The following is a 15934-nucleotide window of genomic DNA, read 5'->3' on the forward strand; positions in this document are numbered from 1 at the left end:
GAATGTTGAGCCTCACCAGTAAAGAAAGGAAAAATTTTGTCCTTCCTTGAACAAAATTTTCTTCTATCTACATTTAGAAGAGACAAACAGAGGAGAGGGCTATAAAATATCAGGATTACCCAGTGCAACTGCTCAGAGCTGCATCACACAACTCTAGAGGATAGTTTCAGACAGACTGCAATGTGAATGGCGCCCCCTGGAGTTGAGCAGCGTACAATCTGGAGAGCTACAAGCAATAAGTTTAGTGATTAAATGCACAAGCTTTGGAGCCCAGCAAACCTGGGGTCTAGTTCCAGATTTAATTTCAGGTTCTATAACCTGGGCAAGTAATTTAACATCCCTGAACCTCAGTTTCCTCTAGAGGACACATTACATATTCCTAGGATTTGTTCAGTGCTCTACACCTAGTGGTTTTCAATAAATATGTGGTGAATGTGAAAATGAGCTAATACGCACCTTATAAGGTGGTGGCAAGGAGTAAATTAACATACACAATATTTTTACATATAGTCTAAAAACTAGCATATGGTAAGCACTAAACACATATCTACAAAAAGCAACGAATGGAAATATTAAGATTCTTCAGGATGGAAAGATGCACTGGGGAAAGGCATTATTTTGTTTAAATCAATAAAGCATCATCATAAGCTATTGAGAGAAGAAAACATCAAAAATAATATAACATCTGGATACGGTCAAACTTTGGTAGGATGGGGATGATTTGTGACAAATTGCACTTGGAACAAATAAGTAGGAAATGACTGTTACTTCCAGTTGTAGGTCAGGTAAGGGCACAAAGTATTGATAACTTCAAAGCATTCTAAGAATCTGAACTGTCTGGGTTCACTCTTGGCATGGGGGGGTGCAGTGACAATGAGGGGACATGTGTTCCTTCCCCAGTGCTTATTTCCTGGTGGAATTGTGGTTTGGGCACAGTCAGAACAACTCTCCACCCTTATTAAAGTCTCACAATGGAGCAGGTCAACCTAGACTGAAAGCACAAACCCAGGACAGACTCCAGTGCCCTCCTGCCCAGGGTTCTGCGGCCCACCTCCCGGCAGGAAGCTTCGGTGCCTCCGCTGTCACTGCCCCCAGAGAGATGGCTGATAACAAAAGCCACGAAGGTACATTCCAGAAAGGAGGAATGCTGAGCCCCCAATCCGCACCCCCCCCACCCCCTACCCCGGCCCCAGTGAGGTCAGCCAGTTAGCAGTTAGAAAAGGAGGCATTTCTCACACTTGCTAATGAATTTGACGCTTGCGAAACATAAACAGGAAGTGGGAACTCTCCAAAGCGACCTGAAGGAAATCCACTCCCAGTCTGGTCAACGTGTGAATCCCAGTTCTTTAGGTTGTCAAGGACACTGCCAATTAATACTGACCACCCTCCCCCTTCCCCAACACCCACCCACCCAAACTGCACTCTAGGCTAATCTTCACGGGTCTCACCCCATCTTTTTCAAGCCTTCCCACAGCCAGGTCACTCAGCAGCGGGGTGACTGACCCGAGGCGCAGTGGGAAAGGCTTACAGTCATCTCTCAACTCCCCGAACTTGCAGGGCAGGGCAGCGTAGAGGTCAGTGAAATCCCCAGCCAGGCCTTATTTTAGTCATGAATTTCCACTGGCTCCCTCCTCTGACTGCATCAGCGATGCTCACGCCGCGCGCTTGGAGTTTCAGCTGTTTTCCTTGCTCCAGGCTGAGTTAGAAGGTCACAGAGGCCGGACTTTTCCGGGGAAGGTAGGTGGGGGCCTCAGGCGACCTAAGTGAAATTGCGGAGATCTCGGGCCGCTGGGAAGAGACCTTTCTGCCCCAAGCTCCGGGCAGTGTGTTAACTTCTCATCCCTCCTCTACCCAGGCGTCTTGGTTAGCATTAAATACCATTTTTAGTAGGAAACCCCCCAAAACAAAAACACTTTATCTTTTTTTCCTCTGTCCACCAATGGCACCGATATCGTTTTCCAGGGCTGCCTTGCCCAAGGTATTATCTTCCCAGAGGTTCCTGTAAATTCAAGGGCAGAATCTGCGTTGGATTCCCCCACGGTGTGTCTAGCAACGGGGACAATGCCTGGCACAGGGTAGGGAAGTCAACAAATGCGTGTAGAATGAATGAATGCTAAGATGTCACTGTGAAGGGCAGATAGTTTTTCCTAGTCTCTCTCCCTTTCCTCCATCTCCGGGTGAGGATCCCACACGGCACCGCCGAAGTTCCCGGAGGGAGGGAGACGGCAGACTCCGGCGGGCCACACCGGCCCGGGGCTCTCCGTCCCCCGGTCTGGGCAGAGGGGCTCGAAGTCGGGGACGCTGCGGCCCGAGCTCCGGCCACGTGAAGTGTCACGCCCCGCGCTGCTGCAGGGCAGGCGCCGCCGCCACGGTTGTGTAACGTTGCAGCCCGAGGGGAGGCGACCCGAGCGCCTCCGCTCCGGTGGGGGCAGAGAAGGGAGGGAACGCAGGGCTCCGCGCCGGGTATCTTTCTGTGCTTGACTAGTCCAAGGCGCGCGGGGGGGGGGTACTCTGGAGCACCCTGGGGGGTGGGCAAGTGGGTGCCCGCCAGCGCTCAGGCTGTGCCCGGGAGCGGAACTCCGGGGGAGCCAGGGGCCCGCCGCACGCAGCCTCTCGGATCAGGTGCGCAGAGCGTGCTCGGCGGCGGCCTCGGCTGCCCCTGCGCTTGGCTGCCAGCCCGCTTCCCATGGGGTGACATCCGCCCCGCCCCTCGGCCCCTCCCCACGTCGGGCGATTCCTGGACTCTGGGCTGGAGGGTGGGGGCAGGGAAGCCGGCACCGAAAGAAACCCCAGCCCCTGGGGAAGGCAGGGGGGCCGGGCGACTCCCTCGGCTGAGCGCTGGTTCCTCCGAGCGGACCGCGCGGGGGGAGGAGGAAACGGGTTGGGCTGGAGCGAGCGAGGGGATATTCCTCTCCCGGCTTGAGTCAGAGGCGGGCGGATCCGTCCTCCCCCTTCCCTCCCAGGAGACGGGAACTTACTTCATTTCCCTGGGGCAGGTTCGCCCACGTTACCAACCTCCCCTCCCTGCCCCCCCCCCCCGGCTCCCCGGGCCCTTCCAGCTTCCGCGCCCCCCACCCGGCTGGGCAGGACCCAGGCCGCGCTGCCACCCCCTCTTCGGGGAAAGGCAGCCGCAGACACCTGGGGGCCGGAGCTGGGGGTGGGGGCTCCCTCGCAGCCGCGGGAGCGTTGTCCAACACGTGAGACTCATGTGATGAAGCCGGGGGAGGGCGGGCAGGTCGCTCCTTCCCTCCCCGGCAGCGGCCAGACGTGCCTGGAGTCACAGGGTAGAACACGTAGCTCCAACCCACCCACTCGCTCCCATTTAACCCAGCCCGCAGCCTCTCCATTACTCCTCGGCTCGTTCTCCCCCCACCCCCCCACTCCACCCTAACCGCCCCCCCCCCGCTCCCTCCCGCCTCCCCGCCCGCCCCACTTCTCATTCACTTGGCTCGCACAGCGCAGACGGCGCAGGGAGCACACATCGCCAGTCTGTGCGCAGAGCCTGAGCCAGAAGCCGCGGGGACACCATGCACGCCCCCAACTGAAGCAACACCTCAAAGCCGAAGCTCCGGGCAGCCGGAGGATTTCAGGGAGCTCAGACTCAGAGGAACTCCTGAGGAGAGACCCCTCGAAACCTCTCCAGGACAGTCCTCACCGGACTCTCTGCCACTGCAGACAGGAGCGCACAGTGGCCCCGGCTCGCCGCGCCATGGAGCGGATACCCAGCGCGCAGCCGCCCCCCGCTTGCCTGCCCAAAGCACCAGGACTGGAGCCTGGAGACCTACCAGGGTAAGTTGACACCCCCGGCCCCTTCAAGCCTCAACTCCAGTCCTGCGTTCTGAGCGACTTTCAACTCGGAATCGCTCTGGGCGCATATGCGGGTTCATGCCCGCCAGGGTTCCTGCAGCGGGTGCGCAGGCAAAGTCACGACCCTTCTTCGTCCCTCTCCCTGCAGGATGGATTTTGCCCACATGTATCAAGTGTACAAGTCGAGGCGGGGAATAAAGCGGAGCGAGGACAGCAAGGTAAGGGCCCCGGACCCCTGGGGACCCCAGCCCCTAGCACGCACTGAGTTCCCAAGAAAACTTTTCTCACTTTGAGGTTGGAGGGGGTATGCAAGGTGCGGGGTCCGTGCCTGGATGGCTTGGAGAAGAAGGTAGTTCTGGGTGTGACTCTGTTCATTTGCCCCTACTCTTCTCGCGCCGCGGGGTAAGGGAGGAAAAGGGCTTCTCATCCTCCTCCTCCGGAGCCCACCATTTCCCCGTGCGCCTTGCAGGAGACTTACAAACTGCCGCACCGGCTCATCGAGAAAAAGAGACGTGACCGGATTAACGAGTGCATCGCCCAGCTGAAGGATCTCCTCCCCGAACATCTCAAACTTACAGTAAGTGAGAAGCTGGCCCTTCTCCAAACCAGCTCCTTTGCCCAGAGGGCGGTCGGGGGTCACTCGCCGCCTGCAGGTCCCGCCGGGAACTGCAGGCCAGACGGCTGGATTCGAGCTGCTGGGTGGCTATTTGGGGTACACTTCCCCAGTCCTCAGAATTTTCTGGCAGCCTCATGCAAATAAGGTGAAAACCGTTTGTATTTCTCCAGTTGGCACCAACACCGGCTGGCCTTCCTTTGCAAGAGTTTAAGGCTCACCGTTCTGGTGATTTTCAAGGTTCTCTTGATTTCCTAACTTGAGCAAACCAAGCAACCTGCAATTTTTCTTAACCTCTTTCCTCCCCATCTCTTTTTAAAATGAGAGGACTTGTTTGGGTGTGTGATTTTTTTTTTTTTTTAAACATCCTGTCCTTTCTTGGCAATGGTCAACAGCTTACTAGCTTGACAGCCTTTGGTTGGGGAAAGGGAAAAAAAAAGAAGTATTTAGGGGGAAGAAAAAACTTAGATGAACTGGAAGTTATGACAGGGTGTCAGGAAAGAAACTAGGGAAAGCCTCTTGGCTGCCAGACACAGTAGAAGTCCTTCCTCGGGTTGACACCACTGCAGAGAAATGTAATCTTCGGATTCCCCTGAGTTAAGGTCAGCAGAGGCTGCTGGAAAAATTTATCTGTCAGAGCTTTCTCCTGAGGTAGCTGCTGCTTCCAAAATGCCTCCAAAGATGGGTGACACTCATTTGTTGTTTTTTAACTAGTTTTTTTTTAATAATTATATATATATATATTTTAAACATCTATAAACTTAAAATGAAATTTAGCCAACCAGGAAAGGTTGTTTTTGTTTTTTTTTCCCTTTAGAGACATCTCTCATTGCTAATAAGGGTCCCAGAGGTGGGACTTCTCTGAGCTCCCTGCTGACTGAGGCTCTTTTTATTCCAGACTTTGGGTCACTTGGAAAAAGCAGTGGTTCTTGAACTTACCTTGAAGCATGTGAAAGCACTAACGAACCTAATTGATCAGCAACAACAGAAAATCATTGCCCTGCAGAGCGGTTTGCAAGCTGGTGAGTTCCTGAGCCTGGCTATCTCCTAAGAGTTCTAGCACAAATGGAGAGCCTGTGGGCTCAACATCTGACATAAGAAACATTCCTGCAACAAACTGCTTATGCACATTCACTGGGGAAGATGCTGTTTTATCTTTCCTAAAAGGTCAGACTTTTCATTTGGGAGGCTGCTATGTGCCACCTGGCATGAATACGTATTAGTCAAACGGTAAAATATTTCTGTGGCATTTTGGCTTAAAGAGTTTCTAGGTTCTGGGAGTTTTCCCCCCCTTCCTTTCAAAATGCCAAGGCACCTATAATTTGCATCGTGGGTGTTTTACAGTTAGTCTTCTTAGCCCTGTTTCATTGGAGAATAAAATCATGGGTATGCCCCAGTGTTTTCCTGTGTCTCTACTTCCTTATCACATGGTGTGTGGTATGATCCTGGCAGGATGACAGCAGGAGTTTTTCCTGCATTTCATGTGGTTCCCTGAATAGCCACTAGGTATCTTGGTGAATTACACAATCTCACGAAACCACTGAAGTTTCATCATGTTTCTCCTGACTTCCAGAGAATCACAATCACCTTCCAGAGAATCACAATCACGTCTCGTCTCACTCTTTCCAGATAATATTGTACACACCAGGGAGAAATTCTTCTATCCAATCCCTCATTCCTTTCCTCTCTGCCCCTCTTTCCAAACTGTTATGATGAGAGTCACAAGAACCTAGCAGGTGCTTCTGCCAGTTTCCTTGTTGAAAATAAGAAGATGATCCTACCTAATTTCTTGGGGATCGTGGATAGAATACAGGGGAAAGACTGAGGAATGGCCTTTAAAGATTACAGCATGCCTGCCCCTTGTATAAATCATTGAAAATAAGCGTACTTCAGGTGACAGTGTTCCTTCATTCTCATGACTATCTGGTCTCTGTCCATCTTGCTATGGTAAGACTGATGTTCTACAAATTGACTCTAGCTATACACATACTAGGTCGTTCTTTGCTGTGTCGCTTACAATGAAAAAGCAAGCACAACCTATAAATTCAACAATAGGGGAAATAGTCTGTTTCTATTAATTATGGTCTGTTTCTATGATGGAATATTATATATCCATTACAAAATATATGTTATCTCTGAGTGGTAGGATTATAGATGATTTTTATTTTATCTTTTCAGTGTAACCCAGATTTCTCTGATCATATTACTTTTAGAGTTAGGAACATAAAGCAGTAAATGCTATTAACAAAAATGGAAGCTCCTAGTCTTTGTCATATAGGTATGCAGGTAAACCACAGGGCCTTCTGAAATGTTTTCCTTTGGATCTGTGTTGATCCAGGTGATCTGTCGGGGAGAAATGTCGAAGCAGGTCAAGAGATGTTCTGCTCAGGTTTCCAGACCTGTGCCCGGGAGGTGCTTCAGTACTTGGCCAAGCATGAGAATACTCGGGACCTGAAATCTTCGCAGCTGGTTACCCACCTCCACCGCGTGGTCTCCGAGCTCCTGCAAGGTGGTACCTCCAGGAAGCCAGCAGACCCAGCTCCCAAAGTGATGGACTTCAAGGAGAAACCCAGCTCCCTGGCCAAAGGCTCTGAAGGCCCAGGCAAAAACTGTGTGCCAGTCATCCAGCGGACTTTCCCTCACTCAAGTGGTGAGCAGAGTGGCAGTGACACAGACACAGACAGTGGGTACGGAGGAGAATCAGAGAAGAGCGAGCTGCGGGTCGAGCAGCCATACTTCAAAAGTGATCATGGACGCAGGTTCACCATGGGAGAAAGGATCAGTGCTATTAAGCAAGAATCCGAAGAACCCCCCACGAAAAAGAGCAGGATGCAACTCTCAGATGATGAAGGCCATTTCACTAGCAGTGACCTGATCAGCTCCCCATTCCTGGGTCCACACCCACACCAGCCTCCTTTTTGCCTGCCCTTTTATCTGATCCCACCATCAGCAACTGCCTACTTGCCTATGCTGGAGAAGTGCTGGTATCCCACTTCCGTCCCAGTGTTATACCCAGGCCTCAACGCCTCTGCTGCAGCCCTCACCAGCTTCATGAACCCAGACAAGATCACAGCCCCCTTGCTCATGCCCCAGAGACTCCCTTCTCCCTTGCCACCCCACCCGGCCATCGACTCTTCTGCCCTGCTCCAAGCTCTGAAGCAGATCCCCCCTTTAAACTTAGAAACCAAAGACTAAACTATTTAGGGGGTACTGCTGTTGTGCTTTCCTTCCACCCTACTTCCCCCCCAAAAAACCCCATAAAAACAGTGTCTGTGAGTACAGCAAGACTGTTCCAGTGTGTATGCCAGGTTTATCAGTGTCAGGAAGAAAAGATTCAGGAGTGTGTGTGTGTGCGCGTGCATATGCACACACTCGTGTGCACATGCATCATGTGTTGGTATGGGACATTAGAGCTCTTTTTGGCATCGGGAGGATGTGAAGGAGTACCTGACATTCTGACATCAGGTGATTTGGGGGGATGGTAGTACGTCTCTGGGCTTTTCCCCACCCAGAGACTATCCCCCTCTGCTACAAATCAGCTGGAGTTTCAAAAGCTTCAAAGTCTTGGTCTGTGAGTCAGTCTTTACTTTGGGAGCCAGGTCTGTGGCTTTGAGAAAAAGGTACTTTCAAAAGAGGGCTTTCCAGAGTGCGGTTCTCAGCCAGCTCTTCTGACCCCACCCTTCTCCCTTTCATTGTCACCGTGACTCACCATATGGGGAGAGGGCAGCCAGACTGAACTTTCTGCAAAGTGGTGAAGTAGCAGACACTGGCATAGCATGGTAGCGGTTTGGGGAGATTTCCACAGGACTGCTCCCCACCCCTGCCTGGATGAATAAAGAGAATGTAGTTCCCTACTCAGGCTTTCATAGCGATTAGCTTCCTAAGGAACTGAAAAAGGCCCCCTGGTACAAGCCCAACTGCCAGGGAAGGAGGGAGAAGCCACCCTGGGCCTCAGGCATCTGTTTTTAGTCTTACTGAGAAAACGGTCTTGCTGTCCAGGGAATCAAAGCAGGGTTAGAGAGATGCAAGCGCCTAAGTTCCCAGAACCCCAAAGTGCATAAAAAGCTGAGTAATAAATTACTGTTTCCACAAGCGAAGCTAGACTCGGTTGTCAGCTCTACCCTCAAGCTCCTTTTAACCAGGCTTAGCTTCCTTAAGGACTAACCAACCCTTGGCATAGCAAGATCCTTTCTGCAGGCTAATTCCCCTTACCCGACGGCATATGGAGTGTCCTTATTGCTAAAAAGGATTCTGTCTCCTTCAAAGAAATTTTATTTTTGGTCCAGAGTACTTTTCTGACTTGTCCAGCTAGCCCTGCACCAGCTTTTTGAAATGCACTATGCTTGATCGCTGACCGTGTTTTAACTTTTTATTTTCCTGTTTTTATTTTGGTATAAAGTTGTTGCCTTTATTTGTAAAACTGTTATAAATATATATATATTATATAAATATATTGAAAAGGAAAGTGTTTCAGATGTTTATTTGTATAATTACTTGATCTACAAAAGTGAGGGAAAATGAATGTATTCCTGTTTTTGAAGAGAAGAATAATTTTTTTTTTCTGAGGGAGAGGTACAGTGTTTATATTTTGAAGCCTTCCTGAAGGTGTGAAATTGTAAATATTTTTATCTATGAGTCAATGTTAAGGAGTTGTTTTAAAATACTTAATAAAATAATCCTTTTCCTGTGGAAGAGAAAGACAGTTTCTTGTATTTTTTTGAATCACTCTTGAGGGTGTGATGTGGCCGCCTCCTTCTGCCCACCCCACTTGGCTGAAGGCAACAACTAGTTAATCGTGGTGTAATGTCATTCAGTTTTTCATGTGCCTTTATCCAGTCAGACAGAATAAGCTTAGTCAATTTAGTAGGTACATTTTTGTTTTCTTAAACTAAACTTTGCCAGAGGTTTACAATCTTCCTGTGCCTCTTTCCAGAATTAAGCAAAAAGCATATTTTTCCCCCAGTCTTCTTGTGTCAGGGTCCTTAGAACTTGACAGAAAATCAAAAATGAAATCGTGGCCCTTTGTGTCTGGGGTGCTTGCTGGAGGTGTAGGCACATTGAGAAAAGATTATGCAATAGTAATTGCTGCTGGGGATACAGCACTTCCGCCAAGGCAGTCTAACTTTTTGAGTCTAGCAAGGTCTAATGGATTTGCCATATCCTGTCCTATTGCTGCGAAAGGCAACATTCCATGATTATTTCTACATCCTTCCTGGACTTCCTCTCACTGGGTGTGTTTGTGCGTGAATGAATATTGCTGTTCCTTACTCAAGAGCTCTTACGAAAAAAAAAATTCCATGGGAAAAGAAGTGGGAAATGACCCGGTCGAGTATTTTTGCCTCCCTGTTTCTCCCTCTCGGAGGTGTCCTGATGTTTCCTGATGGCCAGAGTGCCTAGCTCACCACGTACCAGATCCCAAAGCATCTTCCAGAAGCCTCTAGCTGTCTGGAGCCCATGCAGGGAACCTGCCCCTAGGGAGTTCCCAGCCAGGCAGAGGCACCACCTGCCCTTCCTGTCTGCTTGCTTCAAATGTCACCTTCCCTGTCTCCTGATGAGCCAGCAGGTGGGAATGAGCATTGCCTGGCTTATGGAAGATGCAAAAGGGAGGCTGTCTCCAGGGCAGCATGGCATCTTGTGAGCAGCCCTGGACCAGGAGTCAGGAGATGAGTGGGTGGCCTTAACAATGAACTAGTCTGGTGTCTCCTCCTCCACACCTGTTTTTGGTTCAGTAAAATAAGGATTCTGAGCCCCTCTCACATGTGGCAGATGACACAGTCACAGGCAGATGGCACAGTTTGTAAGGCCCTCTTTCTCCCAGCAACGTAGGGCCTGGCCCTCCAGGTCTCCTGCCTGTTAAGTGCCTGAATTCCTCCATGAATTGCTAAGCTTTTCTGGCTAGACTCTTTGGGTAAAAACCTAAACAAATCAAGTTTATCCTGGGGATGGAGTACAGGGTTGAAATCAAGGCCAAACTCTTTCGCCAGCCCCACTCTCCTCCCTGGGCCATGACTCAAGAAGGAGCTGTGGGGACAGAAGGAAGTGGTTGGAGCACCCTGAACTAAAAAAGGTTTGAGGGTTCCACACATAGTCAACTCAGAATCCCCCTGCTACCTTCTGCTCCAAACAGCCCTTAAAGAGGCAGACATCCTTGAGCCTCCCTTTCTGCTCCTAGTTTGCCCTTCCTTCTAGGCCAGTTTCAGCAGGTTCCAAGTGGCTCTGGAGGGAGATTTGGAGGAGGGGTTTGCACCCCAGTCTTTTGCCCATTCAGGACAAAGAGGACCTCTGTTTAAAAAGGGGTGTGTGTGAGTGAGAGGGGGTGAGGCACCGGCTTTAGGACCAGGCAGAGGTGGCAGGAGGCAGGGGAGGGGACACTTGGGATCTGGCCGCCTTCAGACAGGGCGTGCTCCTCTGGGCCGTCAGGGATGGTCTCACCCAGAGCTGACCTGCCTCGCCTGTTGACACAACGTCACGTTTCCGACTGCAGCCCTTTCATGTGCGGCCCGCGGCTAAATGCGGCTGCCGGTTCCTGGAAGCAGACGTGCCTGGCACCGCGTCAGCAGAAACCTGATCCCCGGGGAGGCTTGGCACTGGCCACGGGCTCGCTGGGCCCCCAGAATAGGGCCTGGCAACGGGTGCCAAGCGCCTCCACCCCGGCCTCGCGCCCTGCAGGAGGGAATCCGAGCGCTCTCTGTGGGTGGTGGGGGCGGGGTGGGGTGGGGGGCTGGATTTAGGCACGGCCTAGGAATGAGGGCCTAATTAACTAGAAGCTAGAAGCTTCCCTCGGGATATCGCTCATTAATGAAGCCTAACAATCTAGAAGTACCACGATGGGTACTATTATAATTTACATTGCTTAGATGAATAAAATTGAGCTCAGAGAGGGATGTTAACTTGCCCAAGTTCACACAGCTTCCCAGTCACTAAACCATTAGTGGAATGGTGAATATATTGCCTAGTGGCTCTTCTCAATTGGACCCAAGAGGAAGGCTTTCAGAATCTAGTTGTTAATAATAGTAATAATACCAATTCTACTATTACTGATAGCAAATAGTTTATAGCATTTATTATTTGCCAGGTACTCTTCAAAGCACTGCATGTACAAAAACTTCACAGCAATTCCATGAGGTAGGCAGAAATCTTTTTCTCCTTAAAAAAAAAAAGTAGGCACAGAGAGGTTAAGTAACTTGCATAAGGTCACACAGCTCCAGCGGTCAATTGAAATTTAAACCTAGGCAATTTGATTCCAGAATCTATGTACTTAACTACAAAACCACATCACACTTCTCATAAAATAATAGTGAAAGTAATCATAACAATAATAATAGTAAAAGAAGTAATAACTTCCACTGTTACTACCATATTTTGAGTACTTTCCCTAGGCCAGGTACTGTATTTTAAGCACTTTATTTTTGGCCAGGCTCGTGGCACATGTAAGTCCCAGGGCCAGCTATCGAACCCTCACCATAGCAGTAACAAGTAACAAAGCCAGACCCCCAGATCCTTAACCTACTGCACCACTAGGGAACTCATACATTAAGCACTTTATGCAAATCATCTCTACTTCCTATAGCAACTGTGAGGAGTAGATATTAATAAGAGATGAAAAAACTGGAGCTAGAGAGAAGAAATTTGAGCCTCACCAGAGGTGACACAGGACAGAGCCATGCCCTTTCTCTGGTATAGAATTGCTTCTAAACTGAGCTGCTGTGATGCTGGGCTTGAACATGCATTATCTTATTTAATCCTCAAAGTAGCCCCCATGGAGTAGGTACTATGATCCCTGTGCTTGGATGAGATACGTGAATCTCAGGGTAAAGTTATTCAGCTGACTCTTTATTTGCTTCCTTGCAAGTACCCCCACCTAGCATCCCACCGCTAAAAATCAGCGCATTCTCTAATTAAAGAGCTAACCCTGCAGGAATATTGGGGCCTGGGGTTGGGGTAGGGCTAGGGGTAGGGAAGGGCGTTTATAGATTGTCTGTGCTGAGAACCAGAACCTGGGTTTGAAGAAATTCTATGCCAAATGATCTGGGGTGGGAAGCAGGGGACATTCCTTTTCTCACATCCCTCTTAAGGTTAGGAAAGATGCAGGTAGAGAGGCCTAGGATGGAGCTACCTATGGACCACTTGAGGCGGGGCCATTCCGTAGGAGGGAGGAAGGGAGGGAGGCTGGGACTGAATTTCTGGCTCTCTTGCTAGAAGGGAAAGTGGGCAGACTTGAAAATCAGGCCATGACAGCTCCCGTCCCTCTCAGGTTCCATCTGCCGACCCACACCCTGTCCCAGCTCTCAGCCCTTGGCTAGCTCCCCAGTACTTGGCTGGTGAGGGGTAAGCATGAGGCTGCTTCTCTCTTTGGAAGGGGGTCAGAATCTCAGGTTGGAGCTTGACCGGCTGCCAGGTTTCTCCTCAGGCCTCAGGAGCCCCCGTGAGGCTCTGAGAGACAGATCGCACTGAGTTCCCAAATGGTTTTATATAAAGACTATGTATTAATGGGATCAGCATGTTCCCCAAAGACACAGAATTCCCTAAAGTGCCACGTGGCATGGAGGAAGGGAAGGAAGGCTCTGGGTTCCTCACCCCTTCTTTTGCTGGAGCAGCCTCCTTTTTCTCTGTCTTAAATATCATACTGGTTTGTTTGAACAAGAGTTCCATTGCTTTAAAAGAAAAGAAAAATCACAAAATGTTTGGAGGGCACCAAACCATAGCCCCTTCCTCAGGCCTGGCCTTCACCTAACCCACCTCCTTCTCTGGGATCCAGAGGGAGGCAGAGGCCACTCAAAATCAAACCCACCCCATCCCCACCCCCTCCTTCAGTAACACCCCCCTGTTTATCCCAAGCCATCTGTTTGGCCTGACTACCACAGCAGAACATGAGCTGGGTGAAGCCTCTCCCATTGGCTATGGAAGCCACCGACAAGACTGTCTCTCGGCTGGGCTATCCAGTCTTGTGATGTGGCTGGATTGGGTCCCGGAAGGTTTCTTCTGCAAGAGACAGGGCTCTCCCTTCCCAGAGGAATCTTAGCAAAGATACTGAGGTGGGACATCAGGAAATGAATCACCAGGCTGCTAGGTAAGGGACTGGGGGTGAGGGAGATTGGCCTAAGGCTGTGGCCAAAGTGATAGGGAAAGCCAGCCTTGGCTTCTCCTAAGAACCCTGCTGTCCCTCTTGCACACCCACCTCTAAAAGTGTGAAAGGGAAGTAGCTTGTGCTTATTGATATGTTTGGAGAGCAAATACTTTTTTTGGGAAATGACATTATAGATAGTATACAGAGGCAGGGATTATGCAAGGGTTTCTAGGGAATTCAAGCGGGAGAAAAAGGAGGGAAAACGATTCCCTTTTCAGTGGGGGGGGGAATATGTGTTTCATAAAATTTATATAAAATATCTAATATTTTTGTACTTTTTTTTTACTATGGAGAAATTAAAACATACATGAAAGTAGACAGAAACAGCAAAAAGAAAAATGACCCAATTTTAAAATGAGCAGAGGACTTAAGACATTTCTCCAAAGAAGATATGCAAATGGCCAAGAAGCACATGAAAAGATGCTCAACATCATTAGTCATCAGGGAAATGCAAAATCAAAACCTCGAGATACCACTTCACACCCACTAGATGGCTACAATAAAGAAAAAACAAAACGGAAAATAACAATTGTTGTCGAGGAGGTGGAGAATTTGGAACATTCCTACATTGCTGGTGGGAATATAAAACAATTTAGCTGCTGTGGAAGGCAGTTCAGTGAGTGGTTCCTCAAAAAGTTAAAACGCAGAATTACCCAGTAACTCTGCAATTCCTCTCCTAGGTATACAATCCAAAAAACTGAAAATAAGTACTCCAACCAGCATATGTACAAGCATGTTCATAAGAGCACTATTCACAATAGCCAAAAGATGGACACAGCCTAAATGTTCATCAGTGGATGAGTGGATAAACATACTGTGTTATATACATACAATGGACTAAAAAGAAATGCAGTACTACATGCTGTATGTTACAACATATACCTGTAGCATGATATAGGCTACAACATGGATAAATCTCAAAAATAGTATACTTGGTAAAAGAAGCCAGGCACAAAAAGTCACAAATAGTATGATTTCATTTATAGGAAATATCAAGAATAGTGACAGAAGACAGACTGATGGCTGCCAGGGGCTGAGGGAGAAAGAAATGGGGGGAAATTGCTTAATGGGTACAGGGTTTTAATCTGAAGTGTTGGAAATGTGTTTAATGTTTTTGTTTTGTTTTGTTTTGTTTTTGTCTTTTTAGGGCTGCACCTACAGCATATGGAGGTTCCCAGGCTAGGGGTCAAATCAGAGCTGCAGCTGCTGGCTTACACCATAGCCATGGCAACGCCAGATCCGCCGCATCTGTGACCTACACCACAGCTCACAGAAATGCCAGATCCTTACCCACTGAGCAAGGCCAGGGATCGAACCTGTGTCCTCATGGATGCTAGTCAGATTCGTTTCCACTGAGCCACAACGGGAACTCTGGAAATGTGTTTAATTTGAAGTGGTTGTACAACTTTGTGAATGTACTATATGCCACTGAATTGTTCACTTTAAAGTGGTTGATTTCACCTCAATAAATTATTTTTTTTAAGTAGACAGAAGAGCATAATGAATCCTCTAGATATTAGCTTTTCTGTCTTAATAGTCATCAATCTATGTCCAGTTTCACCTGTAATGTGTATACCATTCTGCTTCCCTTATTTACATATTATTTTGAAGCAAATCTGGAGATATGATTTCATTTGTAGATATTTCACTATATATCTCTAAAAAATATTCTATAAAAATTAGTACAAACGCATGATCACACCTAAAAAAATTTTGTAACAATATTGGAAGGCAATTTTTCAAGACTAATTTTCTGAATAGAAGCATGGTATAGTTTCAAAAACCTAAAAACTTAAAAGTGATCAGTGGAAAAAACTATGCTCCTGTCCTGATTCACCCTTTTTGATTTCTCTGGCTGAGCCAAAATCACCTATAAGTAGGCAGGTAGGCATTGCTTTAACTTATCTTAGAGCTTATCCCTGTTTACACATGCAAATATGAATGAGGGCTGTCACTTGCCTCTTTTTTTCATACAAAAATAGCATGCTATTTACATCATTCTGCACATATTTTTATTGAAGTATGGTAGATTTATAATATATTGTTTCAGGTGTACAGAATAATGATTTGGTATTTTTGCAGATTATACTCTGAGTTATTACAAGATAATAATTATAATTCCCTGTGCTATACCATATATCCTCATTGCTTATTACTTTATACATAATAGTAGTTTGTATCTGACAATCCCATACCTTTAATTTGTCCCTCCTTGCACTTATTTTTTTTTTTTGTTTTTTTGTCTTTTGTCTTTTGTTGTTGTTGTTGTTGTTGTTGCTATTTCTTGGGCCGCTCCCGCAGCATATGGAGGTTCCCAGGCTAGGGGTCTAATCGGAGCTGTAGCCACCGGCCTACGCCAGAGCCACAGCAACGTGGGATCCGAGCTG

General features: G+C 48.3%; 1 protein-coding gene and 1 long non-coding RNA gene across 4 annotated transcripts in view; one reads left to right on the forward strand and one right to left on the reverse strand.

Annotated features, from left to right (window-relative positions):
• The window catches only part of LOC106505661, a 160437-nt gene extending 156167 nt beyond the window's left edge, over positions 1 to 4270 (reverse strand). Inside the window, exons 1-2 of the long non-coding RNA XR_002337646.1 lie at positions 4096 to 4270; positions 3786 to 3949 (exon numbers count right to left, since the gene is read on the reverse strand). This is a non-coding gene — a long non-coding RNA (uncharacterized LOC106505661). The remainder of the gene's footprint in view (positions 1 to 3785; positions 3950 to 4095) is intronic.
• Positions 1553 to 9118, forward strand: BHLHE40 (basic helix-loop-helix family member e40). Of its 3 annotated transcripts, none has more exons than XM_021068424.1 (6): positions 1553 to 1737; positions 3463 to 3789; positions 3956 to 4025; positions 4277 to 4384; positions 5319 to 5442; positions 6759 to 9118. In XM_021068424.1, exons 2-6 carry the CDS (start codon positions 3710 to 3712, stop codon positions 7613 to 7615), a joined length of 1239 nt encoding a protein of 412 aa, XP_020924083.1. In that variant the 5' UTR covers positions 1553 to 1737; positions 3463 to 3709; the 3' UTR covers positions 7616 to 9118.

This window comes from Sus scrofa, chromosome 13 (genome assembly GCF_000003025.6).
Source record: "Sus scrofa isolate TJ Tabasco breed Duroc chromosome 13, Sscrofa11.1, whole genome shotgun sequence".
NCBI classification, from domain to species: Eukaryota; Metazoa; Chordata; class Mammalia; order Artiodactyla; family Suidae; genus Sus; species Sus scrofa.